The following is a 25,574-nucleotide window of genomic DNA, read 5'->3' as shown; positions in this document are numbered from 1 at the left end:
ATCTGGAGTCAGATGCTACCAGTTTCTGAAATGATAAAGAGGCACTATGTATTAAACTCAGCTGGTCCAAACTCTATATACACTCGATAACTCAGGTGTGCCTCTGTATATTCTAATCACTAGCTACAACAATGGCAATCTCCCTCTATCACCAACGAGATGGTATCAAATTCAAAATTTCTGTGGATATTTCTCCAACCAAAAGCGAAGTTTGACGTAGAGGTAAGCTTTGCAATGTGTCCACCACCAGTTTCATTACATCATTCTGATTCTTCTCAACTTGAGGGTTGAAACCAACAAGTATAACATTTGTCAAGATGACTTTTAAAATTTTCAATAGCAGGACTTGTATCACAGGATTTTGTTGATATCCTTTCAATTTCACCTCTATATTTTCCACAATATTCACTTCCAGCATGGCCTTGATTAAGGATCTATCCATGGCCAACAATTTCAAATACACGTCAAGAACAGAACCTAAACTAGCAACCTTAGGCAAAAGAAATCCCGCAGCTAAGCAGCTATTAGCTTGTGGGCTATCCATTTTTATATGCTTTGGACTCATTTGATACCACGCATACAAAGATTCTAATGCGTTTGATTGCCAGTATGGATCGAGCAATAAGTTAAAATATAAACCAAGGATGTCGCACGATCTCAATTTTGCCCTCACTGATTTGCCACAATATACTAGTTCACGTACAATAGGCAAAATAAACTGACGAAATGGTAATTTCATCATGGATAAGGCTCGCAAATGTGGAAGAGCTCCTAAGTTGACAAACTCTATTTCTTTTGCGTGATTCAATGAAAGACAATTGTAAATAAGTGGGGCAATATTGTTAATCACTTCCTTGTAGTTGGACCTTGATGGAACATACTTGTCCAATAATCTCGCCAAAAACTCCACAATATCAGCTTTATAAAGATACTTTAAAACTTCCTCGATGCATGACATAGATCTAAGGAATTTCAAAATAACAATTTGCTGCGAAAATGCTAAATTGTCAAATAATTTGAGCAATAATTTGAATATATCCACGTTGGCAACAGCAATCCTAACCTTTGTCTCTGCTTGGCTAAAGAATTTGAGAACATCCACCACTTTTCCCGCAGCCAACTCCATTTCGTCATGCTGGACTAAATTGTAATTTGCTTGATGGCACCTTTTCAAGAGCATATTCAATAACACAACAAACCAGAACAAAACACCATGTTTTGACAAAATCCGGCATATATCCGATTTCGACCTACTTACATCTCTTATAAGGATATTATGGATCGTGTCAATTGCAACCAAGGGGAATGTAGGAGTGGCATCAAAATCTTCTTCAACAAATTTGGCAACCAATCTAAGCCCACCACATGAAACAAACATGGACAAGGCTCTGTTTGAAACGTTCAAGCAACTGATAAATCTGGCAACTTCGAGCCTTACTTTCTTATCATACGTTGAACTTCGAAAATGTGCAATTGTGGGTATTCCTCCTAGAAAGCAAAAGTTCTCCAATTGCCCCACATTTGATTCAAACACATAGTTCAATACTGATAATGCATAGTACCATAACTGATTCAGTTTAGGAATATCCTGGTGTGACTCTAGTAGCTCCATAAGTGAAAGAATGCCATGATCCCGAATAAAAGTGTCGTGCAGATATGGATATTTCTTCACCAAGTGTAGCATTCTTCCCGTGACTTTGATAAGTTTATCGACAGCATCCACATTACCAGAATGCAACTGCTCCAATTTTTGTGTCAATTTAGTAACCAAGTATTCCATTTTGGCTTGAATTTCGATTTCATCGGTGTCAAATTCATCCACATCAATATTCAAGAACGGATCATTCTCTTCAGTTTCACCCATATCTTTATGGAATATGGCAAGTGAATTACTCTCCTTTGCAAATATTGACGATGGAAACAGCTCCGACTCGTCATACTCGTGAAATTTATTCAAGAGATCATCCTTGGAGAGTTTAGTTTTCAGTACCAACTGACTCCTGGAAAACTTAGGTTCCATTGCTTCGGGTTCATCAATTTGTTCAGTAATACTGTGGGAGTCTTCTTGGTATGGCAATGGAACAGGTGGTTGAAGAATGTGGGATGTCCTTTTCTTCTCATTGGTAGATTCAATTGACGAACTTTGGTTTACCCACTTGTGTTTGAGTAACAAACTGGCACTTATCCTCAAATTCGCTTGCTTTTGGAAACATTCCAATAAAAAGTCGCGTGCCAATGGCGAGATGTTTTTGGGCAAAGGTGGATGATCATCAGTTCCAATGGCATGAAGAGTAGCCATTGCATTCAATTCGTGATAAGGAGGGTTGGTTGTAAATAGTTCAATTATCGTTGCACCAAGTGACCATATGTCTGAAGCAGTACAAAGACCCTCACCACCGAGAACAGTCTCTGGTGCCATCCAATTGGGAGTTCCTACTACTGTGAAATGTTCCGAATTGACTTTTGAAGCAACGCCAAAATCTGCCAATTTGACCTCGCCTTTGTCGTTCAATAACACATTTGCAGCCTTGACATCTCGATGCACCACACCTTGTTCATGTAAGTAATTTAGACCAGCTAATATTTCTCTCACATACTTGACAATTTCAATTTCGGTAAGACCACTTTTTCTTTTCTTGTACAATTGACGTAAGGAGCCCCCTTCGCAGTACTCAAGTATAACATTTAATGAACTTGGTGTTTTTACAAAACCATGGTACTTGACTATATTTCGATGCTTCAAAATTTTCAAAAGATCAATCTCTCCCATCAATACCGCAACATCTTGATCAGCGTCAAGTCGTATTTGTTTAATTGCAACAATGTGGCCAGTGGCCAAGTTCTTTGCCTTGTAAACACTGGCAAATGCTCCATTTCCTATTAATGTTCCGAACTCAAAGTTGTCGAGCGCAGACAGTGTACGTACATCGCTCTTTTGCTGTGTTTTTTGTGCCGGTGTAAGGGAAATCTTTACCGATGTGGTTCTCTTTGGTGTAGCATTTACATCTCCAAATGATTTTGCTGGATAAGGTATATTGTTAAGCTTCGCCTCTGGTATTTCTTGGAGACGATGAGATCCGTGAAATTTGCTCTCCTTCGAGCGATGTCTAGACGCATGATGAGACAGGGATTGCTGAGGATTCAATGAAGCACCATTTTCAACAAATTTAGATCCAAATCCAGACTTCTCTTGCAACCTTTTCATAAATGGAGATTCATCACCTTGACCTTCGGGTACTCGAAGTGGTAGTGATTTAGCAAGAGCATTCGTACTGGAAAACTTTGAAAAGGACAAATCACCATAAAACTCAAATCCTTCTAGATCATCTGCTTGATTATAATTCTCCTGGTACTTTGACAATGTAGCCTTTTTACTCTCAGTTGCGTGTTTGGTGGATGTTGAATGACCCAGAAGTTGAATATCTAGGTCGCCCATATTTTCAAAGTTCGAAAGTTGGTTACTCGGCTTTGTCATTTCCTCATATGCTCATGTTCCGGTGGCAATGTGATTTCAGTAAAAGTCTTGGTTGTAAAAAGTGCTGTGTTTACCTTTTCTTTTTTTTTTTGTTCCGAGAAAATCACGAAATTGAATCACGGGCAACGAACTCACTTAGTCGTTGCTTGACCAAGCTACACACTGTCGAGCGTCTACAGTACCGCCAAGAAGTCTTCAAAGTCACTTTACTAAATATCTATATAGTTAGAAGCAATTCAGATGATCACTTTATGCATCTGCCACCTTGATCAACAATTTACCTTTTGGTTTCTCTCCTGTAAACAATTGATTCCAAATTTGAGGAATTTGGGATAATTTCTTCTCATCAGAATCCCCAGTCAATGTCTCCACATGGATGGAGTCATCAACATCCAATTTCTTCTCCTTGATTGCTTTTGACAAAATTCCAATTGCTTCAGAAAATTTATCTTGGTAGTTACTGACAAGAAAACCTTCAACCGTTAAGCATTGTGCTATAATATGGAACCAGTTGTCGACTCTAGCAGCGTTTGGATCATTGTATCCAGAAATAGCACCACATGCAGCAATCTTTCCAAAAGTTGCCATTTGTGTCAAAACAAAACTGAGAATATCTCCACCAACATTGTCAAAGTAAACATCGATGTATTCACCATCAAGGAACTTGACAATTTGCTCTTTGTAGTCGGGGTTTTTGTAATTGACACACAAGTCAGCTCCAAGTTTCTCTACCCATTTGGATTTTTCATCAGAGCCACTCAATCCAATTACTTTGGAAGCACCGAGTAAGTGTTTGGCAATTTGAACAACTGTGGATCCAACAGCACCGGATGCTGCAGAAACACAAACAATTGGACCCTTTTCATGTTCCCCAGACAAGTATTTTCTCAATTGACCTGCTTCAACTAGACCAAAGAAAGCAGTCAATGAAGTCATTCCCAAAACTGATAAGTAGTAAGGTAATGGCAAGTTTGCATTTGGATCAACCTTATTGAAAACAGCATCTGCTGACAAAATGGAATAGTCTGCCCATTGGATTCTAGAACTAACAATATCTCCCTCTTTAAACCCATCAGCATTTGATTTAACCACCTTGGCAATTCCTAAAGCTTCCATCACTTGACCTTCATAAACAGGTTTTATGTAATTCCTTTCTTTATTTCCCTCTTCTTTCAACCAAGTACGTTGTGTGGGGTCATTCGAAAGGTACAATGTCTTGATCAATAAATCACCTGTTTTTAAATCTGTGTTGAGTTTAGCTTCTTTAACTGCAAACGTGGAATCGGATTTGGTGGTATCTGTGACGACATCACCATTTGGTTTACGTTCAAAAACAACTTGGGTGGCTTTGGTAGGTACTGACATCTTTATGTTTGATGCAATTGATAGAATGGCAATGATTCTGGAAACTTGTTAGATTTTTATAGCAAACTAAAAGTCAGTGCGGAGTTCGCAATCATTGCCAAAGTCCGCTCACAGCTTATTAATACAGCTTACACAAAGCAATGTCAGAGAACCACTACGGCATCCTTTGATTATGTTTTCGAATTCCGTTACATTCTAGTGTATTTTAAGCTACCTTGGTGATCAATTTTCCATTTGGCTTTTCATCAATAAACAATTGGTTCCAAATCTTTGGAATTTGTTGCAATTTCTTTTCTGGACTGTCACCAGTCAAAGTATCAACATGGTAAGCACCTTCAGTCTTAATATTACCCTCTTGAACAGCTTTTCCTAAGACCTGTAATCCCTCCCCAAACTTGGAGAGGAAATCTGTGAGAAGTGCTCTCCAAGTCGCGTCACAAAAGAAGAAAATATTATTACTTTTCTCACAAGACGCGACTAAATAAACAAACGATACACAGCTTTTCCTTTTCAACTTCTTTAATCATGACTGTCGCTATCAATAAAGCAGAACAACAATACTTGGATCTCTGTCAGAAAATCATTGACGAAGGTGAACACAGGCCAGATAGAACTGGTACTGGTACTAAATCCCTCTTTGCACCCCCACAGTTACGATTTGACTTGTCCAATGATTCATTCCCTTTGCTCACCACTAAACGAGTATTCTCCAAAGGAATAATACATGAACTATTGTGGTTCATTGCTGGGTCCACTGATGCCAAGATTTTGAGCGAAAAGGGTGTCAAAATATGGGAAGGAAATGGTCTGCGAGAATTCTTAGACAATTTGGGATTAACTCATCGACGTGAAGGAGATTTAGGGCCAGTATATGGATTTCAATGGAGACATTTTGGTGCCAAATATCAAGATTGTGATACTGACTACACTGGCCAAGGTTTTGATCAATTACAAGATGTAATCAAAAAATTGAAAACAAATCCATATGATCGAAGAATTATCATGTCAGCTTGGAACCCACCTGATTTCCCATTAATGGCATTGCCTCCATGTCATGTGTTTTGTCAATTTTACGTTAGCTTTCCAAATGAGCAACAGGCACCAGATGCCAATACCACCAAGCAAGCCAAGTTATCAAGCAGACCAAAATTATCGTGCTTGTTATATCAAAGGTCGTGTGATATGGGATTGGGTGTTCCTTTCAATATTGCATCATATGCTTTACTCACAAAGATGATTGCGCATGTAGTCGATATGGATTGTGGAGAGTTTATTCACACTCTAGGTGATGCTCATGTGTACTTAGATCATATTGATGCATTGAAGGAGCAAATGGAAAGGACTCCAAAGCAGTTTCCTAAATTGATCATCAAAAAAGAAAGAAAAGAGGAAATTAAATCCATTGATGATTTCAAGTTTGAAGACTTTGACATTGTTGGATATGAACCGTATCCAGCAATCAAAATGAAAATGAGTGTTTAGAGATTAGTGTTGAATTGTTTATTTAGATTTAAAAAGAAATTGAGTACAGTTATATAACAATTAGAAGCTCTTCTAAGCATTCCTAAGATCAAATATATCAAGTCCCCAATCTTTGCTTTGGTTGGTTCTCTTGCGTTTTTTGGTTGGTTTGCTCACATTGTTGGTTAAGGTTGAAAGAGGTTTCCGCTTTGTATTCTTACTTTCTGTTGTCACTTCCTTCTGGGTAGATTTTTCTGGGGATTGATCCAATTCGATCACTTCATGCGTTTGTATGTCTTTTTCCTGCACCTTAGATTGTGTTGTTGTAGCTTGTGTATCGTCTTTGGACTTAGATGCCGGTGAATCTTCCTTGATCTGTATTCTCTTCAGTCTCCTCTGGTTGGGCCTCTTTGTAGATTGTGTGGTCTCTTTAGTCACAGCCTTTTTCAGGTCAGATACACTTTCTACGTCAACCTTCCTCTTTTCTGAATCGTCTTCGTCTTCACTCTCCACCTTGTTGTCATCACTACCGCTAGCGTTAGATTTCCGGGTCTTCTGACTTGGTTTGCTCTTCTCTTCCAAATCTGAATCCGAGCTTTTCTCCTCCACTTGCTTGTCTTCAATTTGTTTATCCTTTAATTCATCTCTGGACTTCAAACTCTCCAAAAGAGCTTCGTAGTCCAGCATATCGGGTATGATCGACTTCCGCTTATTTCTCCTCTGCAATGGTTCAGTGCTACAACTCTTCTCCTTCCTCTCTTTAGGCTCCTCTACGAAAGAAGACTCGTGACGACCAAATTCTGCTAAGAAATCATTTTCATCGTGGCTCTTGTCTTGATTTGGAGATGTATCACCCTCAACTGCATTACTCGGAGATTCAACATCTGAGACATCTTTATCACTTCCATCATCGATTATTATAGTTGGCTCTTTTGCAAAAACTCCCACTTGTCTTATATCCGATACATCATCTGAATCCAGTTCATCCAAAATTGCCAGGAACTTGCTAGTGGAGTCATTTTCATCAAGCTTTTTGAAGAACTGTGGAATCCCAGGCTTTATCTGTACCTCAGGCTCGTGCTTTTTTGTGGTCATAGTGTCACTCTTAGTATTTGAAGTAAAAGGATTCGATGTAGATTTTGTCTTTACAGCTTGCAACTTCGTTGACAAAGCTGGCTTTCTTTCATCTTTCTTTGCCAAATTAACCTTCGAGCTCATATTTCCAGCCGAATGATCAGCTCCACTGGCCTGTACTCCGTTATCAACGCGTATTCGTTGCAATTGTTTCATACTAACATTGAAACTGTTTACCAAATTTTTTTCAACTAATTCAAGTGCCAGCTTTAGGGAGTCATTCTTCCGAAGCCTAACAAGCTCATCATTCAATACAGTAATTTTATCCTCTAGTTCAGTAATTCGCGATGACAAAATCCCATTGCGTCGTGCAAGGACTTTGTTTTGGTTGATGTATTGTTGTAATTGTGTGGAAGATGTAGGTTCATCTTCGTCTAAATTATCTTGATGTAAAGCGTGAGATGAAAGGTTGTGAATAGTAGTTCTTCGTGATGGATCTCCCCTTGGTTCTCCAAGATCTGCCTTTCTTGCCATTTGCGATGATATTCTCTGCTGGAGTTGGGACGTGGGTGTTGTGGTTTTTTTTTTTTGTTTTGCAAAATGTAAACAAAGGAAAAATAAAAAATAACCAACACGAATTGAGAGTTCTACTACATAAGCAAGCCAATATCAAGCAGCACTAACCCTATTTCCTACCATGGCGAGACAAAACACAGCTATATATCAAAAGATTGCCGAAAAGAGAGCCAATTTAGAACTTCTACGAGAATTCAAAACTTTAACTGATGAATTAGCCAACGAATTAGAACTGATTAGTGATCGCTTAGAAACAATGAGGGATGGTACAAGTAGCGTTGCATTGATTCTTTCTAACTGGCAAAGAATAATTCAGTCTATATCATTGGCATCACTAAGTTTGTTGAAGCTGACAAGCAATGGCCAGAATGTTGATCGAGACGCGTACCCTGAACCCTTGATTAGAATAAATTTAGATGAAGATGGCGAACAAGAGGAAGAAGAGGTTGACGAGGAGGATGAAATGGGAGATATTGAAGATGCTAGTTGATCCGTTTTCTAATAAAGCTACCTAAACCAAGATAATCTTGGCTTGTTCTTCAACCAAATGCACCCACGTTTTAAATGACTTATTACTGAGTCGTTTCTTCAACTTATCGAGCAACCCCTTGTTGAAAGTTGATAAGGATTGACTCAAGCTACTACTGGACTCGGCAGTTTCTATTAGCTGGTTTAATTGAGAAATGATAGTAGGCTGTCTCAGAAGCGTTTTGAACAATATGCTTGATTCAACTCCATGTTTGACCACTTCGTCAGAGCCATTAATAGTGGGCTTGGCATCAGTACCCAATGTTAATAGACGTAATAATATAATATTGACAAACTCGTGAGTAACCTCTTCGTTCAAAAATGTTTGTGCTACTCTCAAAGCAAAGTAGAACCCATCATTGCTCAAAAATTTGGGATCAATAATGGTCAATAGCTCAATTAGTAACAGTTCTGGTAAACGATAGTTGCTCGACAATGCATCAAACACGTTTGCTGCCAAGTTTTTGGCATCGGATTTGTCAATATTAGTGTTTATAAATTGATTAGCAAAGTTTTTCTGTGTAAGGGCAGCAATTCTTCCATCTCCAGCAACAACGTTACGTATTTTAATTTGATAACGCACCTTAATCAACTCATCGTCAAACTCCTTTACCGTGGGTGCTCCAGCAGCATGTGCCGACAATTTACCCAACGAAAGTTGCGTCAATTGATTATCAATCAGTTCCGAATTGTATGACTCGGCAAATCCCAACGCCTTTGATGCTAGTGAGAAATCCTCATCAATCAAGTATCGTATCCAGGAAACATTGGAAGACAATTTGGGATTTTCTTCAAAAAATCGTAAAAGAAAAGGCTTGTAGTTGGAAAACTCCATTAACAACTTTTGAATTTCACCCTTTTTTATAAAACATTCATAAACACTGGCAGCAAACGGGTATCCAAATTCTTCAAAGTAAAACCCATAGTGTAAATCTTCCACTGGTTTTGTGTCTCTCTCTGTGTCTAATACCCTCGCGAGCGATGAAAAGTCTTGGTACTTTTCAGTGATAACTCTTGCTTCTTCAACTAAGCCCAATCTCAATAGAGCTGTTGTCCAACCATTCTTTTTTTCGTTGTAGAAGTTACTGAACTTTTGGTATTTGTCATCAATCCTATGTGTCTTTGTGAATGTAATAGCATTGGTAAAGAAATAGTACAATAATTGAACAATACAAGACGCATCGTCCTTGTCATTATTGTCGCCAGTAACAAAATCCTGAGTAAATTGTGATTCAATATTTTTAAGTAGCTCAGAATCAAACAACCACGACTTGCCCACATCCTCGTTATATCTCACACTGTTTAAGTATACACCATCGTAAATAGTAGTTACCACTAATGAAGACGTAGGGAGCCCGGTTGCCGTTAGTTGATCCAAAAATGATGTCAATATTTCCAATATATTCTCAATTTCCGAAATAAAACACTGTCTTGGCTCAGGTCTTATCTTTTGAAATACTTCCATATATGGTTTGTTTTTATCGATATATTTCCACAAATTCAAGACGCAATGAGTCTTTTCTAAATTCTTAACTACTTCGGCCATCATCTCATCATCACTAGGAAAGTTTCTTTGACAGTATGCTATTAGTTCTGTCAAAATCTTTACCTTGAGTTGAGTTAAATCTGTCGTTACTGGAAGTGAGTCAGGTAAATACGGTGATGTCGAAGTCATGACCTCTTTCATAATGGTAGCAACGGCATTATGTACCAATTGTCTATCAACCTCTTGTACGAAATCAAAATCAATCTCCTTTGAATCAGAGAAAAAGATTGCTTGCTCAATGTGGGATTTTACAAGCTGGGCCGGATCATAAACTATCTCCTTTCTAGATGTTTCTGGGAATTTCTCTACCCTCAAAACTCCATAGTTTTCCGTAATGACGATGATTGAAGGGTTTGCATTCAAGCTCTGATTTTCGTACCCATAACCTAACACATTTGTCGATGGGTTGAATCTAATAACATCCTCCCAACGTGGATTTGTGTATGTGAACGTGTCTTTTGGCTCTATGTAAGACGTATCCAAGTCGGTCATGATTACTGAATTTCCAATAATTACAAATGCTGTCTTACCAGGCCTGGGTAAGAATAGCCTTGGTGTAGCTAAAGTGTCGCTGGAGTTTAGGTAATGAGACCCATAGTAAAGCGCACCTGATTTATCGGCACGGAAAGTTGCCAACAATAAAGCACCATTATATCGCACCAAGGCAAGAAAGTACTTGTCATCCTTCATGGGCCAAATGTCCAAAAATTTACCACTAGCTCCGCTTCCGGGGTAAGTATCTGGATCAATCGTCAATGTTTGTTTGAATGAGGAAGATTTGTCAATGTATGGAGCAGCTGTTGAGGATAACAAATAGTACTTCACTGAGTAAAGTGTGCCAGATGAATCCAAAATAAGGATTACCTGAGATGTGTCGTTATTTTCAACTGAGACCGATCTTATCGCCGTAATATCGCCTTCATTATGTCTGAAGAATTTCGAAAGAAACCCTCCATGTGGATTGGCCAATTCTGCTGTTGACAAATGGGGCTTACTCTTGTAATCCCTAAGTGAAATGAGAATACATCTTTGCTGTGAAGTTGCTATAGCTATCCCAGCAGGTTCGACATTCTCCACCAAAGTTATACATTCATCAGGGTAAAGATGCACTTGCAACTCTAACGACTTGTCGTTTATCAATCCCAGAGTTGGTGCATGTTGAACACTTTCATAAAACTTGATAAGTCCGGTGATTGAGTCGATCATCAAAAGACCTGGATCTTGATCTGTCCCACTCGATGGTCGAGTCAAAATGGCCATTGGTAATTTAAACAACTCTTTGTCGATGGGGAAATGAATAGCAAAGGGAGATGAATCAATTGACTTGTAGCACCACACATGGATAGATTCGTCGCTTATGACTACTGCATAATTGGATTCGGCATCTGAGTACGCAGTTGAAAAGGATGTGGTTTTGAAAACGCTGGGCAACCCTGGCAATCGTGAAACACAATAGTGTTTATTCTTGGTGAGTTCTTCAGCATTGGGGACACTAGACACTATTTCCAGTCCAGTAGATCCTCCGGCACGAGGCTTGAAAATAGATGACATTGGGGGGAGGAAGACGGTTTGGGTACTGTTTTCAGTGTTGCTGGATAGGTAAATGCTTTTTGTTTTTGATTTTTTTTTTTTTTTTTCTGCTTTGCATTAATTCTCTTCTCTACATACAACAATTTTTCTTACTACTTTTTATTACCTCTATACACTATCTCCTATACCTTTTGTCTTTTAGCTTCTGGCTCATCTACCTCGTCAGCAAAATACTCTTCATCAGATGCATAAACATCGTCTTCTCCTTCTTCTTGGTCATCCTCACTTTCACTAATGTCGTACCTTTCCTTCAAACCCTTCATCTTTCTTGTTTGAAGTTTACTCAAGTCTTGCTTACCAACGTGAATTTGAGCAACCTTATCACCCATGAAATCGGTACTGATATTCTTCTTGGTCTTTGCTTCCAATTGTTTAGGTTTCCTATGTGCTTCCTTTTCAACTTCAGGTGCTGGAGCTCTTCTTCTTCCAATCTTGAAATCAAATCTTGGTCCAATTTCATCCAATTCAACTCTGGGTAATTTTTGTCCCGATTTAAATGTCTTTAATCTGTATACTCTAAAATGAACATTTGGTAGTTCCTTTTCATTATTGGAATCTTCGATCTCCCCAACTGAAAGAGATATTATGCATTGTAAACCTGCGACATCTTGCAAATCCGTTTCCTCACCCCGATAGAAATCCATAAACATTGATTTAATCTGTTGGTAAACTGGGTGAGTATCGAATGCAGGTCCATTGAAAACAAACATTGGCTTCAATCCAATTGTAAACGTGAGTTTTTTGAAATCCTGTATCAATTTAGGGTCGTTCTGTATTGATAACTCGATCATGTCATAAACCTTGTGGTTGAAAAATCTTGTGAAAACTAACGCATTTGGTCTCTTCTTATTATGCGATGAAAATACCATCAAAGATGAGTCGTTCTTTTCAGCAAAAAACTCCAACTCCGTGGCGTCTTCAAATGGTCTTACTTCATTCTTTTTGGAAAATTTCTTTGCAAATGGTTTCTTCAAAGCCATCAAATCACACATAGCATCGTGAAGAAGCTTGTTACCAGTGGATCCAGGGACAAAAAGGGCCGATTTTGTATTCTCAACTAGCTTAGCCTCTTTCTTGGCCAAAGCTCTCTTAGAACGAGCATTCTTTGGTTTGATGGTTCTGATCATCGTTACTTAGTGGGGATAAGATGTAGAAAGTACCTGATTTTTTTTTAAAATTTTTTTTTTTTTTTTGTGAAGAGATGAGATTGAAGATTGGATTTTGTGTGGTAAATGCGGGACACTTTACATGTGTATATAACCACAGAAGGAGGGAAATAACAGGAATCAGATGAGAGTGAAAGTGGCCTTGTGATTCTCAGAATTGCTTTTTACGTGAAGCATGCTCTGTCCTATCTGTTCTTGAGAAAGAGCCAGACTAGCTAGAATTGCGTCACGTGCTTAGGATGTATAAGTCCAGTCAAATGTTGACGGCCATCCCAGGCAGAGTTAAAACTACAAATTCCACATGACGTACACACTTCTAAGCATAATACGGTTCGTTATATTACTGTGTTTACGCATTCTCTTTTGCGTTGACCGCCCATGATTTGTTTTCGGTACAGACCTTGGATTTAAGAGAATAATTTCCAGAGTTATCTCTCAAGTTGGACTCTATATTTCTTCTATACTTAACACATATCTATATGTTGCAACTCTTTGTCTGTTGATACTCAAATGCTTTTCAACCTTTAAATTCAGTGAAATCAAAGCGATGTTCACAATACCCAAAATCGGACTCTTCTTTTCGATACTCTGGTTTTAGTACACTTTTCATTTAATGCATTTCTCTCGTAGTTTAACAACTCTCGATGACTCTTTCGTTTATGAGTTGCACAATCTTCAGCAATGTCAAAACTTTGAATACAATAAGCACAATGGTAAATCATTTCTAATTAACCACTGGTTCTGTAATGTAACATAGACACTTTAACTCGATATTTTGAAAATTGAGAAACATATAATGATTGAAAGATTTCTTGATTTTATTTCGTGGGCAGATTCATTATATTTATGCTTTATATTGAGTACTTGCGACAATTTTGCAACCAAATGTTATAAATTCCTTGAAAAGAAAAAGATCCTCATAGTAAAAGTTTATTGGCACAGCAACGTATAACATGAAACGTGAGTAAAATCAAGAGTGCCATGTCCTTCTATTATATGTAAAGTTAAAGGTGAAGTATAGTATTCACGTTGTAAGACACAAGTTTCAAATTTGCCGCAAAGACGTGCAACCAAATAACATAAAGAATCCTTGTTACTTTTTGAACACAACCTTTTCAAGCGCTCTGGAGTGGCGACTACTTGCCCCCAACTTTAGACTGAATAGCTCTTCATTTTCTAACAAAAATATTTTTGAAAAAAAAAGAAGGTCCTAACCAGATTCGAACTGATGTTGTTCGGAAGTTTGATAATTATAATCAAAACCGAAAGTGATAACCAAGCTACACTATAGGACCGAAAACTGAGCAATACTCATTGAAAAGGTCCTAACCAGATTCGAACTGATGTTGTTCGGAAATTTTTAATTTCAATGCGAAATCAAAACCGAAAGTGATAACCAAGCTACACTATAGGACCTGACAACTAAGCTATTAAGCTCATTTTCTGCCGAATTGAAATCCCGGTCAAACCAACAATGCAAAAACTAATCACGTTTTACACTTGTTTTTGCCACCAAATGTAACCCACATCAACCAATCGAGGCAACAGTGGCATGAAAAAGCAGATATACCAAATAAGACTAACATGTTATTGGCTAGAAGTTTTCCAAAATTGCCTTTGACGCGTGCCCGTATTTCTGTGAGACACATGAGTGTACTTGGTTTCTTCGAAGGTGATTACATTACATGAAGTTTATCAGAGCAACGTGTGTCGCCAACATCGGTAGTCATCTTCAGATCTAGGTTAGTGTGAATTGGAATGAGATTACAGTATACTTTAGTCACGGTTTTCGCTGCTTCTATTATAGGCAATTCTAAGCTGGAAATTTCCATATCATCATCGGAAGCTCCTGCTGTTATGACCTTTGGAAGTCAATCAATGATATCCGTCAACATGGAGCTATTGATATATTGGATTTAGGGTTTAGCGAAGAAGCTTAGCGATAAGGCAAGGTGCATGGCACGATTATTATCTGATGCAATCTTGGGTTGGTGTTTCATTTGAGTTTACCATGGATGTCACTTCCGGTGACGGTGTACCAGACATCACAAGCACAAAGATTTAAGGGACATACATGATGTGTGCGTGTCAACTATTTCAATTGAAGGTTTACACCAAGCCACTACATGATAAAGATGGACTATAACTGGATAGGATTATAAAATACAAATGTAAACTTATAGGTACAATCGAATGTTGTCTGGATATAGGCGTATTATTCTACTCCATTTGTCAAATCTCAATTGATGTCTGAGTGGTTATCAACACCAAATGTAAAGTGTCAAAAGAAATACAAGAAAGAAAAGAGAGGAGGAAAACAACACAGAGTAAGAAAAAGAGACTACAATTTTTATGTTAACTAAATGCAATTATCTTAATAATTTTGAGATGTGGCGTTAACAACATACCGAGTATCTTGCTTTGCCAGTGTAATCAATTATTTAGTTCGGACCCTGTAGTTGCTCCATTAAACAAGGCTGCAAGTGCATTTGTTCTATGGTGCTTAGCTTTCAGCTTTGGGGCCGACTCCATTACACAAAGCACCGAGTGCATTTGCTCCATGGTACGTAGCTTTCAGCTTCTGAACTAGCTCCATTATACAAAGCAGCAAATGCATAACCTTTGTTGTATCAACATGATGGATCCCACTATCAACCCCCCCTAGACCTCTGATTCCAGGTCTCGTATTGTTCCTGTTTCTACCCCATCACTAATAAAACTTGATTGCAACTCATTTCTAATTGATCCACAGCAGTCTCTTCAATTCAACCCATATATTTGCCACCGAAATTTTGGCAACCAGTAATGTACTATTTTTTCATTCCCAAATTCTTGTTTGTTACCTGACTAATCTCCACATCCTCATCCACGCCCACAACATCTTTCAACTTGTTTGTTTTCCAAAGCGAGCAAATTCCAGTTGATCAAATTCTTGGTTATGATAGTAGATGTATGCTGCAATGGACAGCTTCTTTTCTAATCAATGTTTCAATTGCAATATGACTCGAGTGTTTATTAGATTGATTACTCGATTGATGGTAACTTTTTGGTTTGGTGATATAATGTGTTGTCTCAAATTTATGTGTTGAGTTAAGTTGAACCTTTTGATGGGGAACCTTCACCACTTTAAATAAAGTCAGACCAATAATGATTTGGTATTGGTAGTACGCTGCGTTTGTTATTGTTGGATGTAGTATTCTTTGTACAACATCATGGCATTAAAGAGAAAAGAAGAAGAAAAGAAAGGGAAAAAGGAGGATTCTAAATTTTAGGAATCTTTTGTGGGTATTTATAGTGTTTGCAACAACAACAACATATCAAAAAAAAAAAAGAAGATCGAAATTTTATTGTTCACAGTAAAATATCATTTGTTATACATTGTTACTTGACTTATGATACTGTTTTAAAGAGGTGATTATATATCTTCAATATTTGATTGTGTAATTACAAACATATGAATAGATTATATCTGTGGCTGTCCTCTATTCTCTTACCAGTATAGTTAGTTTTGCAACACACTATAAAATCGTCAAATGCACTAAAAAAGCCATTAATCTAGCTCAACAAATCAGATATCTGCTCCACTGATCCAGTAAACTTGCGTTGTAGATCCCATTCTTTTCAGGGTCAATCACTGACTTTACCAACAAATGAGGATCGAGCTCGTTAAAATTTAAGTACTGCTATCATATATAAAAGAAACACTGTTTATTACGAGGTTACTATAAAAGACATCCGGTAAATGAGGTCTGCTTAGGACTCACTCAACGCTTCATTGCCATGGGTTTGATGGCTTGACACGCTTGAGATTCTCCGCAACATCATTTGCGGATTTAGCATTTGGACCGACAGGAGATCCTCCTAAATCTCTAAGGATACCAGTGAAGTACTTTTTCAAAGAATCTTCAACATTAGGATAGTCAAGAGTATCTGTATATGATTGCTTAGAACAACCCTTGACTGGTTCCTCACCTTCGAAACGCTTGGTGATCCAAGCAACAGCAGCTGGAGCACCAATATAAAGCTCCTCGGAATGCAAATAGGTTTCATCAATAGCCAACTCCAAAGAGTCAACTCCCCATTCACACCAATTGTTATACACTCTTTCAACATCAGCAAAAGGAACAATATCATCTTTTCTTCCGTGGTAGATAAACACTGGGGCACGTGGCAAAAGAGTGGAGTTTTGATATTCTAATCCAATCTCTTCCAACATTGATTTCAATGGTTCTTTGTTGAGAACTTCAAGCCCGCCATTGTATACAGACTTATCGTCGTTGCCAAAAAATGTAGCATTTTGGAAAAGCAAAAAGGAGTCTAATAAGCAATAATTAGGAAGGTTATTGACCCAGAAGTTGTTCTTGTCGTTTCGGTAGGTCTCTAAGAAGTTTCCTGATTCTGGGTAAATCTTTACGATACCGGCAATAGCATTTCCAATAAGACCAGCCCACTGAGCACCATTAGCAGCCTCAGCAACAGCTGTGATGTTGGTAACAAATCCACCAAAAGCTGCACCAATAATTCTATCATCCAAGTCTGGAGCATACAAATGTTGAGCAGCCACAGCCCATCCTGAAGCAAGGGCGCCTCCCGAGTAGCCCCATAAAACAGTTGAAGCATCAGAAGCAATTCCACTAAAGTTTCCTGAATTCAACGCTCCTCTAACACTATCCAATACACCTTTTGCTGATTGCCAACCAACAGTAAAAGCAGATTGCGGACCTTCATAATCGGGAACGATTACATAATAACCTTGATCTAACAATGGGGTGAATAAGAGGACCTCTTCACCAGTAAGGATGGTTCTAATGTTTGCGCCTTGTAACATGGCATAAGTTGGTGAACAATCAATGTTACTTGCGTCTTCGAACGTTTGGTAGGATACCACTTTGTCAGGAGATGCGTTGTATGGTTCAATGATAGCAGCAGCAACAGCTTGAGGGTTACCATGAATATCTTCTGATTTAACCAAAATTTGCCAAAAGTTTTTAACATTAACAGCTCCACCAAAAACAGCGGTAAGTTTTGCTGGTGCGTTTCTGTGTTTCAAAATTGCACCATTGGGTTTGCCTTCATATCCTATTGGGGGTGAATAGAAATCGTCTTGTGAGGGTGGAGTGGGACCAATGAGTGAAGCAAAGATGCCACCAATGAAAAAAAGTAAGATTGTCAAGTGTTGTTGCATAACGGAGTAGTTGTTTTCAATGAATTCTTCAAATTTGATTTCATGAAAGTGGGACTTTTAGAGGGATTTAAATATTTTTGGAAGTGATAGAGTCAAGTTGATATTTGGGTTCAGAGAGGCAGCGACGCGGTGGTTGTGAATATCGCAATAGCAAATGTGAACAAGCATTATCTGAATCATGATCATTGTTTCACTGCAATTCAATAATGATAATCACCACAATTGCCAGAATAGGGAGCTCGATGCGCCATTGTTACTACATACTAGATAGATATTTGAGAATGAATGACTTTGATGATACTAGAGAGTCAGCCTAATTTTTGGGAACAATAAACATACCAGCTGCAAACGCACAATGTACATGACAAAAGAGACAATCACCTATTTTACACAATGCACAGGCCTACATATTAAATACAATAGTACACGAAATTATTCATTGTCCAGGATTCTCGTAGAATGCTCTCGTAGTTTCTACGAACAGTGAAAAGCCCCAGTTAGGCTGAGTCTTGGTTGTGGTCCACCCTGACTACAGCATTTTTCAGGTAGTTGCTTACCCCTCGAGTTTGGAGATGTTTAATTGCTCACATAGTTTTCAAGTCCTATCAAGTTTGGTATTTAATTTTAGTTCAAAGGATATTCAATTTTGCAATTTCCGGGTTGATTACGTAAGAATGCAATTTTTAGTCGCGTGATGACAATAGCTTATCAGTTTCGCGGCTAAAAAAAAAAATTAGTCCCCTCTTGTACTTCCCTGCTTTTATCTCCATTTTCCCAAAATTCCTATTGTTCATTTGAATAGGGCCAGTTATAGTTATTGTCAAAAACTGTTTAAAGCCCCCTCCTCCACTCTAATGATATTCCTCATTGTTTAGTGAGAATTCGCGTCATTTCTTACTGTTAACTGCCAGTCACTACGAATGACGTTCGAACAATGGAGGAGCAATTTTTCCCAAACAAAGAACCAAGATAGCTAGAGCGTATATTACTCTGGATGAAGATACATTGTCTTGATACAAAAAAACTTGAGCTACTGATTCTGAATCCTCAAATATTTTCAGGATAAGCTTTCAAAAGACCAAGGTTAGTCCATGGTACAGATTTAGGTGCCTGAATTTTTATATCACTTAAATCCAATTGTTTAAGCCCGTGGCAAGGGCCAAGACACAAAACATCAGGCTTAGTCGAAATTTTGATCGTTAATATCCGAAGTCTGGAAATTAAAATATATCAAATAAATCCGCAATGATACGTTACACAAAACCAGACATTATTCTTTTAATGAGGATATCCCCAATAAATTTGAGTGTGTAAAGTGAGTATCAAATTAACGCGACTAAAGATAAAGAATTATTGTAACTGTGTTTTAGTTTTGCCTTCTTTATTGTTTGAATAAAAAGATAACTTCTGGTGTCGGGCCACCGCTTCCTTTGCAGTATAATATATTTTTTTTTTGCAGCAGGTAGTGTGATATCTAAATTATTTTCCGCAAATTGGAAAAGATAAGAGATACAGAAATGAACACAATTTGTACCTCTTACAGGGCTGCAGGGTTAGAATTGCTTCCAGGTTTGAGACTCAATGTTTGGTGCCGAAGAATATTGACATCATTCTTCATCCTACACCACAAATAAGAATTGATCTCCACGAAATATATCTGCAAACGTACGAAACTAAGTAGCGGAGAAACCGACTTACTTTTTAGTCCTATTTAGGAATTTTTATTTCCCAATTGAGACAAGCCAGAATTAGACACATTGTTTAATATAGTCAAGTAATAGAAGTGACTGTTTATCTCCCTTTGTCAGTTGGACCCTGCCACACACATAGGGGTGAGTGGAATCGGTTTCCCAAAAGAATTGTTCATTTCGTCATCTCCACTTTAAACTTAGGGGCCACCTAACTTGGTTAATCACTCTATCTATATTTTGCATTTTAAACTAAGATATATTTGTAGGATATGATTACTTTGATCTTTATGGCTTATGTGATAAAGCACTCATGTAGTCTCCCCAAAAGTGTCTTTGAAAAAAAAAAAAACTACAGAATGTGTATTTGAATCGATTCCTTTTATTAAAAAATAATCACACCTATATAAAGCTTCCAAGCAATAACAACTTATTTACTACCAAAAACAGTATCAGAAGCCTTTTGAGGTATAGACTTATCGTACTCTGAAGTACCTTTTCCAGCTAAATCATCAGCAGCATTGGCAATCTTATCCTTAGTTTGTTCAAAAAGGGTCTTTTGTGAGTCAGGCTTGATTTTACTTTTAGCTTTGTCGTGGATATCTCTTCTACCTAAGTCAGACATTGTTGGTTAGTTTTGGATGAAAATGTTAAAGTTAGTTGAATCTATTAAGCTGAGTATAAAAAGATAGGAGTATTTGGTCCTGTATTTATATGAAAAATCCTTGAGGGAAGTGAGACACACATACACAAAATACAATAGTACGGCTAATTGCTACATAAATAATGAATGACCAAACAACAAACAACCACTACTACTCCACTTCTTTTTCTAGTTGTAGTAACTATAGCAAAAAGGGATTCTGAGACAGCAATTTGCAAAAAGTAGGTGACTGCAAGTAAGTGTAGAGTATGACGTAAGTGCAGAGAATTACTGAGTTTGTGTAATTTGTACCGCAAGGGGCAATGGACCAAGTAGAGGTTGCTAACAACGAAATACACAAACAGTAAAATCAGGGGTCATCAGTTTATGCAATAACCAATACGTAATATTGCAAATGGGGAACTGTTTTAAAGAAGCAACTCTCACATTAGAGAGCTGATTTGTGCGACACTACTGCACGTCTATAGAGACAATCAAAGTCAATAGTTTTTCACAGGTTTTTATACATGGAAGCAATACCGACGACCTCCTCAAGAATCGGCCACCTTGATCAACAATTTACCTTTTGGTTTCTCTCCTGTAAACAATTGATTCCAAATTTGAGGAACTTTGGCAAACTTGTCACTGTCAGAATCACCCGTTAATGTCTCCACATGGATGGCATCATCAACATCCAATTTCTTTTCCTTGATTGCTTTCGTCAATATGCTAATAGCTTCTGGGTATTTGTCCTTGTAATTACCTACAAGAAAACCCTTCACTGTCAAACATTCTGTTATTATGTGCAGCCAGCCGTCGACTCTAGCGGCCTTTGGGTCATTGTATCCCGATATAGCTCCACATGCAGCAATCCTTCCAAATTTTGCCATTTGCGTCAAAACAAAACTGAGAATGTCACCACCAACATTGTCAAAGTAAACATCGATGTATTCACCATCAAGGAATTTGACAATTTGCTCTTGATAGTCGGGGTTTTTGTAATTGACACACAAATCAGCTCCAAGTTTCTCTACCCATTTGGATTTTTCATCAGAACCACTCAATCCAATCACTTTCGAAGCACCGAGTAAGTGTTTGGCAATTTGAACAACTGTGGATCCAACAGCACCGGATGCTGCAGAAACACAAACAATTGGTCCTTTTTCGTGTTTTCCGGACAAGTATTTTCTCAATTGACCTGCTTCAACTAGACCAAAGAAAGCAGTCAATGAAGTCATTCCCAAAACTGATAAGTAGTAAGGCAATGGCAAGTTTGCATTTGGATCAACCTTATTGAAAACAGCATCTGCTGACAAAATGGAATAGTCTGCCCATTGGATTCTAGAACTAACAATATCTCCCTCTTTGAACCCATCAGCATTTGATTTAACCACCTTGGCAATTCCTAAAGCTTCCATCACTTGACCCTCGTAAACACTCTTTGCGTAATTCCTGCCTTCATTGCCCTTTTTTCTTAACCAATTGCGTTGTGTGGGGTCATTCGAAAGGTACAATGTCTTGATTAATAAATCACCTTTTTTCAAATTGGTGTCAAGTTTTGCTTCTTTAACGACAAATGTCGAGTCTGGCTTAGTGACATCTGTGATAACATCACCATTTGGATTGCGTTCAAAAACAATTTGGGTAACTTTGGTAGGTAACGACATGGTTTGGTGTTTGAAGTTATTTGAGAGAATGAGGTGATTTTAGAGAATTGTGGAGTCTTTAAAATTTGAAACGCAGTTCGCAACCACTGCCAAGCGCAAAACACAGCTTACTAATAGAAATCATGCAAGGTACGTCTACAACATCCATCAGTTCCGAAATCTCATTAAATTTCATTATAATCTACTAAAATTCCTGTTTAACTAAGCTACCTTGGTGATTAATTTTCCATTTGGCTTTTCACCAATAAACAATTGGTTCCAAATCTTTGGGATTTGTTGCAATTTCTTTTCCGGACTATCACCAGTCAATGCATCAACGTGATAAGCACCTTCTGTTTTAATCTTGCCCTCTTGAACAGCTTTTCCTAAAACTTGTGCTCCTTCTCCAAACTTGGCCAAGAAATCTGTAACAATGAATCCCTTGACGGTCAATGAATTAACAGTTATTTCTCCCCAGCCCTTGACACCAGCTGATGTTGATTCACCTCTGGAGTTGTAAGTTGAGATTGATCCACATGAGATGACGTGACCGAACTTATTCATCTTGGTCAAAGCGAAGTCCAAGATTGAGCCACCAACATTGTCGAAGTAATAATCAACCAAGCCATCACCAAGGAATTCACTAATTTGCTTTTGGTAATTCTCGTTCTTGTAGTTGACACATAAATCGGCGCCCAAGCTTTCGACCCATTTGCATTTTTCATCTGAACCAGAAATACCGATAACCTTGTCTGCACCTAAAACATGCTTAGCAATTTGAACAACTACTGAACCAGTAGCACCTGAAGCAGCAGACACCAATAAAGTGTATGGCTTTTCTGGTTTCTCTGTCAAGAACTTTTTCATTTCACCAGCTTCAGTCAAACCAAAGAATGCAGTCAAGGAGGTCATTCCTAATACGGAAAGGTAAAATTCCAATGGGAAGCCCAAAGACTTGTCAATTTTGTTGATAACATTAGCATCAGAAACAGTAATGTAATCGGCCCAGTAAAACTTTCCATTCACAACATCTCCCTTGGCGTATTTACTGGATTTACTTTCAATGACTTCACCAATGGCCAAGGACTCCATTGGAGCACCAATTTCAACTGGAGGAACGTAGTATCTCTGGTTAGAGTTTTTGTCTCTAATCCATCCTCTTTGGGTAGGATCGTTTGAAATTAACAAAATCTTGAGCAACAATTGGCCATCTTTCAATGGTTCGATTGGAGCTTGCTTGATATCAAAAGTGGAGTCAGATTCACCAAAGTTTGGGTTAATGTAACCTGTTGGTGAGTTCTTGAGAACAACTTGTGTAGATGTAGTTGGAGTGGACATTGCTTTTGCTATCAATTGAATCGCAGCCTAAAGTGTTAATGGAAATGGGAAAGGGTATTTATATGCTGTATAGTTGCTTTCCCCTTTTTCATTCTGCAATATAGAACTTACAAGGCAAAAATGGTTGCTGAGAAATTATCCATTGATTTCATTTTCCGTTATTTGACACAAAATTACCACAACTCCGGACAAAACCATTGTCGTAGCTCAATTGACACCTTACATTTGTGGTTGTTTCGGAGCAATTTCCCAATCAAGACATATCTATTGTTGTTATACCCGGGGTTACCCTAACTGGAATTTTCTTGGAGGCAATTGTATTTGTAATCAGACCCGCCCCCCAATTTCACTTTCCTTTACCCTCTTCCCTTGCCGTTCCCGAAAAAGGAAAAAGAAAAAAAAAAAAAAAATCATGTCAAGTTTTTGACGAGCAGAGATAATAGAATTTTCCAGATCATTTGCCTGAATTGCGGAAAATAGATGAATCTACGATGCCACTTAAATCACAAAATCACATCGTTTCTCTAAAACCTATACAAATGTTAACAATCTTCCTCTTACTTCTCAAAACTACTCGTGTGAGCCATCCCTGCATCATGTTCATCTCTCTTTATAGCCTCTTGATTCCAACTCAAGAGATTGACATCACCAGTCTTTCTTGGCTTGATAAAATTGATAACTAATAAAGTCAATCCTAGTATAAAGCAGATTCCTCCACCAACCATCCAAGCAATTCCCAAAAAGTCATTCTTACCACCAATTACCGACCTCTGTGAGATATAAATGTATTTCCCACCTTTGTATGGTAACACTGGGAAATGTAATCCTACGTTAATCTGATACGTTCCGTTTTGCAACGATGCTGTATCATTTCGCAATGCCAATTTGTTGAACGTGGCTAATGCACTTGGACGCATCCAATTTTGGAATTGGGGCCAAGTTGAAATATCAGGAACATTCGTTTCATTGTATCCATCAGGAAACATTTTGTACCAATTTGGAGGAGGAACTATGTCCTTATAGCTGTATTGAGTCTTTTTGTATCTATTCTTATCGGTTGACCAATTGGTACCATTGGCAGTGAGATACACGGTCTTTTCAGGACTTGTACCATTGACAGCCTCAAAAGCAGTTGAGTATGTATCATTGAATAAACTATTGGCAATAAGGCCACATGGATAAATTCTTTTTCCATCTCTTTCTGATAAAGGCTCACAGTTTTGTCCTACTGTGTTTTTGATTGTATTTAGACTTGCGGGTTTACCATTCAATTGATCTTCACTAAAAGATTTAACAAATCGACGATGATTAGCATAGAACTTGTGTAATCTGTAGTAAAGATAAAGAGGTCCCTTTATCTCGTCCAAGACTTGAAACTGTATTTGACAAACTTTCTTGTCTTCTTCATACTTTTGCGTGTCATCAGTTACTATTCTCCAAGCAAAATTAGGCTTGTATTCTGCATACTCCTTTTTGAAGTTGTAATCGGTGTAGTTATCAGGTATCGGGGTAAACACATTCTGCAATGCCAATCTTTCACACTGGGTATATTCAATTGTAATGTCTTGGATCTTGTGCGAAGCATACCACATGGCTGCCCCAAGTGGTACAAACACTATAGCAATAGCGATCAACAAGGGAATCACAGTTTTAGCTGTCAACACCGGATTGTAAGCTCTTAACCTTTGTTGTCTAAATGGATGATCTGATGGCCTTCTAGTCTTTTCCTTTTTATCCGTGTCCAATGGCTCATCCTCCGACGACGATCCGGAATCATAATCATCATCTTGTACACCATCACCATTTGGTTGTCTTGAGTAATCTGCCAGCCCATTTGCTCGGATATCAGAATCTGCCAATCCTGCAGCCGGTTCTGGTCGTTCAGAATCGTAAGCGTTGAATCTCGATGCCATTTGTGAATGAATCAATGTAACAACGTCAACCTCTTGTTTGTATTTTTCTTTTTTTTTTATCCCTCATTTTCATTTTTTTAAAAGCCGAACTTTTTTGATTCCGAGTAGGAATCAGATAACGAAACCTCGAGCAGGGATTGATGCAACCTGTAAGAGTGGGAGGGCAGGTAACTGATATAACAATGATAAAGAGAAGGAGGAGGTTGACTGACTGTAAGTAGCTTGGAGAAACGTTTTGGCCGTGTTTTCGGAACGGAACGGATCGGCTTAGTCTGGCCTCTCTCCCTTGAATAACAGGTTTCAGCTTTAGCTGAATTAGTCTGCCCTTATTACCCAGCTCCCTTTATTTGACTCGACCTACGATAACTAGTTTAGCTACA

The 25,574-nt window shown here is 38.2% G+C and overlaps 12 protein-coding genes across 12 annotated transcripts; 2 read left to right on the top strand and 10 right to left on the bottom strand. All coding sequences in view use genetic code 12, as the record gives it.

Annotated features, from left to right (window-relative positions):
- Positions 1–148: 148 nt before the first annotated feature.
- CDC15 (serine/threonine protein kinase) lies at positions 149–3,436 on the bottom strand (the record flags this gene model as incomplete). Its single annotated transcript, XM_067694447.1, has 1 exon — positions 149–3,436. One exon carries the CDS (start codon positions 3,434–3,436, stop codon positions 149–151), a length of 3,288 nt encoding a protein of 1,095 aa, XP_067546767.1.
- Positions 3,437–3,724: 288 nt separating this feature from the next.
- Positions 3,725–4,840, bottom strand: I9W82_005286 (MDR family NADP-dependent oxidoreductase; the record flags this gene model as incomplete). Its single annotated transcript, XM_067694446.1, has 1 exon — positions 3,725–4,840. One exon carries the CDS (start codon positions 4,838–4,840, stop codon positions 3,725–3,727), a length of 1,116 nt encoding a protein of 371 aa, XP_067546766.1.
- Positions 4,841–5,365: 525 nt separating this feature from the next.
- Positions 5,366–6,322, top strand: CDC21 (thymidylate synthase; the record flags this gene model as incomplete). Its single annotated transcript, XM_067694445.1, has 1 exon — positions 5,366–6,322. The coding sequence occupies one exon, from the start codon at positions 5,366–5,368 to the stop codon at positions 6,320–6,322; it is 957 nt and encodes a 318-aa protein (XP_067546765.1).
- A 72-nt stretch (positions 6,323–6,394) lies between these two features.
- On the bottom strand, positions 6,395–7,909 carry SGO1 (Sgo1p; the record flags this gene model as incomplete). The annotated part of the gene is made up of 1 exon (XM_067694444.1): positions 6,395–7,909. One exon carries the CDS (start codon positions 7,907–7,909, stop codon positions 6,395–6,397), a length of 1,515 nt encoding a protein of 504 aa, XP_067546764.1.
- A 163-nt stretch (positions 7,910–8,072) lies between these two features.
- DAD2 (Dad2p) lies at positions 8,073–8,441 on the top strand (the record flags this gene model as incomplete). The annotated part of the gene is made up of 1 exon (XM_067694443.1): positions 8,073–8,441. The coding sequence occupies one exon, from the start codon at positions 8,073–8,075 to the stop codon at positions 8,439–8,441; it is 369 nt and encodes a 122-aa protein (XP_067546763.1).
- Positions 8,442–8,462: 21 nt separating this feature from the next.
- I9W82_005282 (uncharacterized protein) lies at positions 8,463–11,576 on the bottom strand (the record flags this gene model as incomplete). Its single annotated transcript, XM_067694442.1, has 1 exon — positions 8,463–11,576. The coding sequence occupies one exon, from the start codon at positions 11,574–11,576 to the stop codon at positions 8,463–8,465; it is 3,114 nt and encodes a 1,037-aa protein (XP_067546762.1).
- A 161-nt stretch (positions 11,577–11,737) lies between these two features.
- On the bottom strand, positions 11,738–12,742 carry RPF2 (rRNA-binding ribosome biosynthesis protein; the record flags this gene model as incomplete). The annotated part of the gene is made up of 1 exon (XM_067694441.1): positions 11,738–12,742. The coding sequence occupies one exon, from the start codon at positions 12,740–12,742 to the stop codon at positions 11,738–11,740; it is 1,005 nt and encodes a 334-aa protein (XP_067546761.1).
- A 3,811-nt stretch (positions 12,743–16,553) lies between these two features.
- Positions 16,554–17,966, bottom strand: I9W82_005280 (uncharacterized protein; the record flags this gene model as incomplete). Its single annotated transcript, XM_067694440.1, has 1 exon — positions 16,554–17,966. One exon carries the CDS (start codon positions 17,964–17,966, stop codon positions 16,554–16,556), a length of 1,413 nt encoding a protein of 470 aa, XP_067546760.1.
- A 1,047-nt stretch (positions 17,967–19,013) lies between these two features.
- On the bottom strand, positions 19,014–20,279 carry I9W82_005279 (heat shock 9/12 family protein; the record flags this gene model as incomplete). The annotated part of the gene is made up of 2 exons (XM_067694438.1): positions 19,014–19,179; positions 20,140–20,279. 2 exons carry the CDS (start codon positions 20,277–20,279, stop codon positions 19,014–19,016), a joined length of 306 nt encoding a protein of 101 aa, XP_067546759.1.
- A 569-nt stretch (positions 20,280–20,848) lies between these two features.
- On the bottom strand, positions 20,849–21,964 carry I9W82_005278 (MDR family NADP-dependent oxidoreductase; the record flags this gene model as incomplete). The annotated part of the gene is made up of 1 exon (XM_067694437.1): positions 20,849–21,964. The coding sequence occupies one exon, from the start codon at positions 21,962–21,964 to the stop codon at positions 20,849–20,851; it is 1,116 nt and encodes a 371-aa protein (XP_067546758.1).
- Positions 21,965–22,165: 201 nt separating this feature from the next.
- Positions 22,166–23,281, bottom strand: I9W82_005277 (MDR family NADP-dependent oxidoreductase; the record flags this gene model as incomplete). Its single annotated transcript, XM_067694436.1, has 1 exon — positions 22,166–23,281. One exon carries the CDS (start codon positions 23,279–23,281, stop codon positions 22,166–22,168), a length of 1,116 nt encoding a protein of 371 aa, XP_067546757.1.
- Positions 23,282–23,838: 557 nt separating this feature from the next.
- On the bottom strand, positions 23,839–25,194 carry LEM3 (Lem3p; the record flags this gene model as incomplete). The annotated part of the gene is made up of 1 exon (XM_067694435.1): positions 23,839–25,194. One exon carries the CDS (start codon positions 25,192–25,194, stop codon positions 23,839–23,841), a length of 1,356 nt encoding a protein of 451 aa, XP_067546756.1.
- Positions 25,195–25,574: the final 380 nt, after the last annotated feature.

This window comes from Candida metapsilosis, assembly GCF_017655625.1.
Source record: "Candida metapsilosis strain BP57 chromosome Unknown scaffold7, whole genome shotgun sequence".
In the NCBI taxonomy this organism is placed as follows: Eukaryota; Fungi; Ascomycota; class Pichiomycetes; order Serinales; family Debaryomycetaceae; genus Lodderomyces; species Lodderomyces metapsilosis.
Note: the sequence above shows the minus strand (reverse complement) of the source record. Positions and strands in the feature narration are given on the sequence as shown.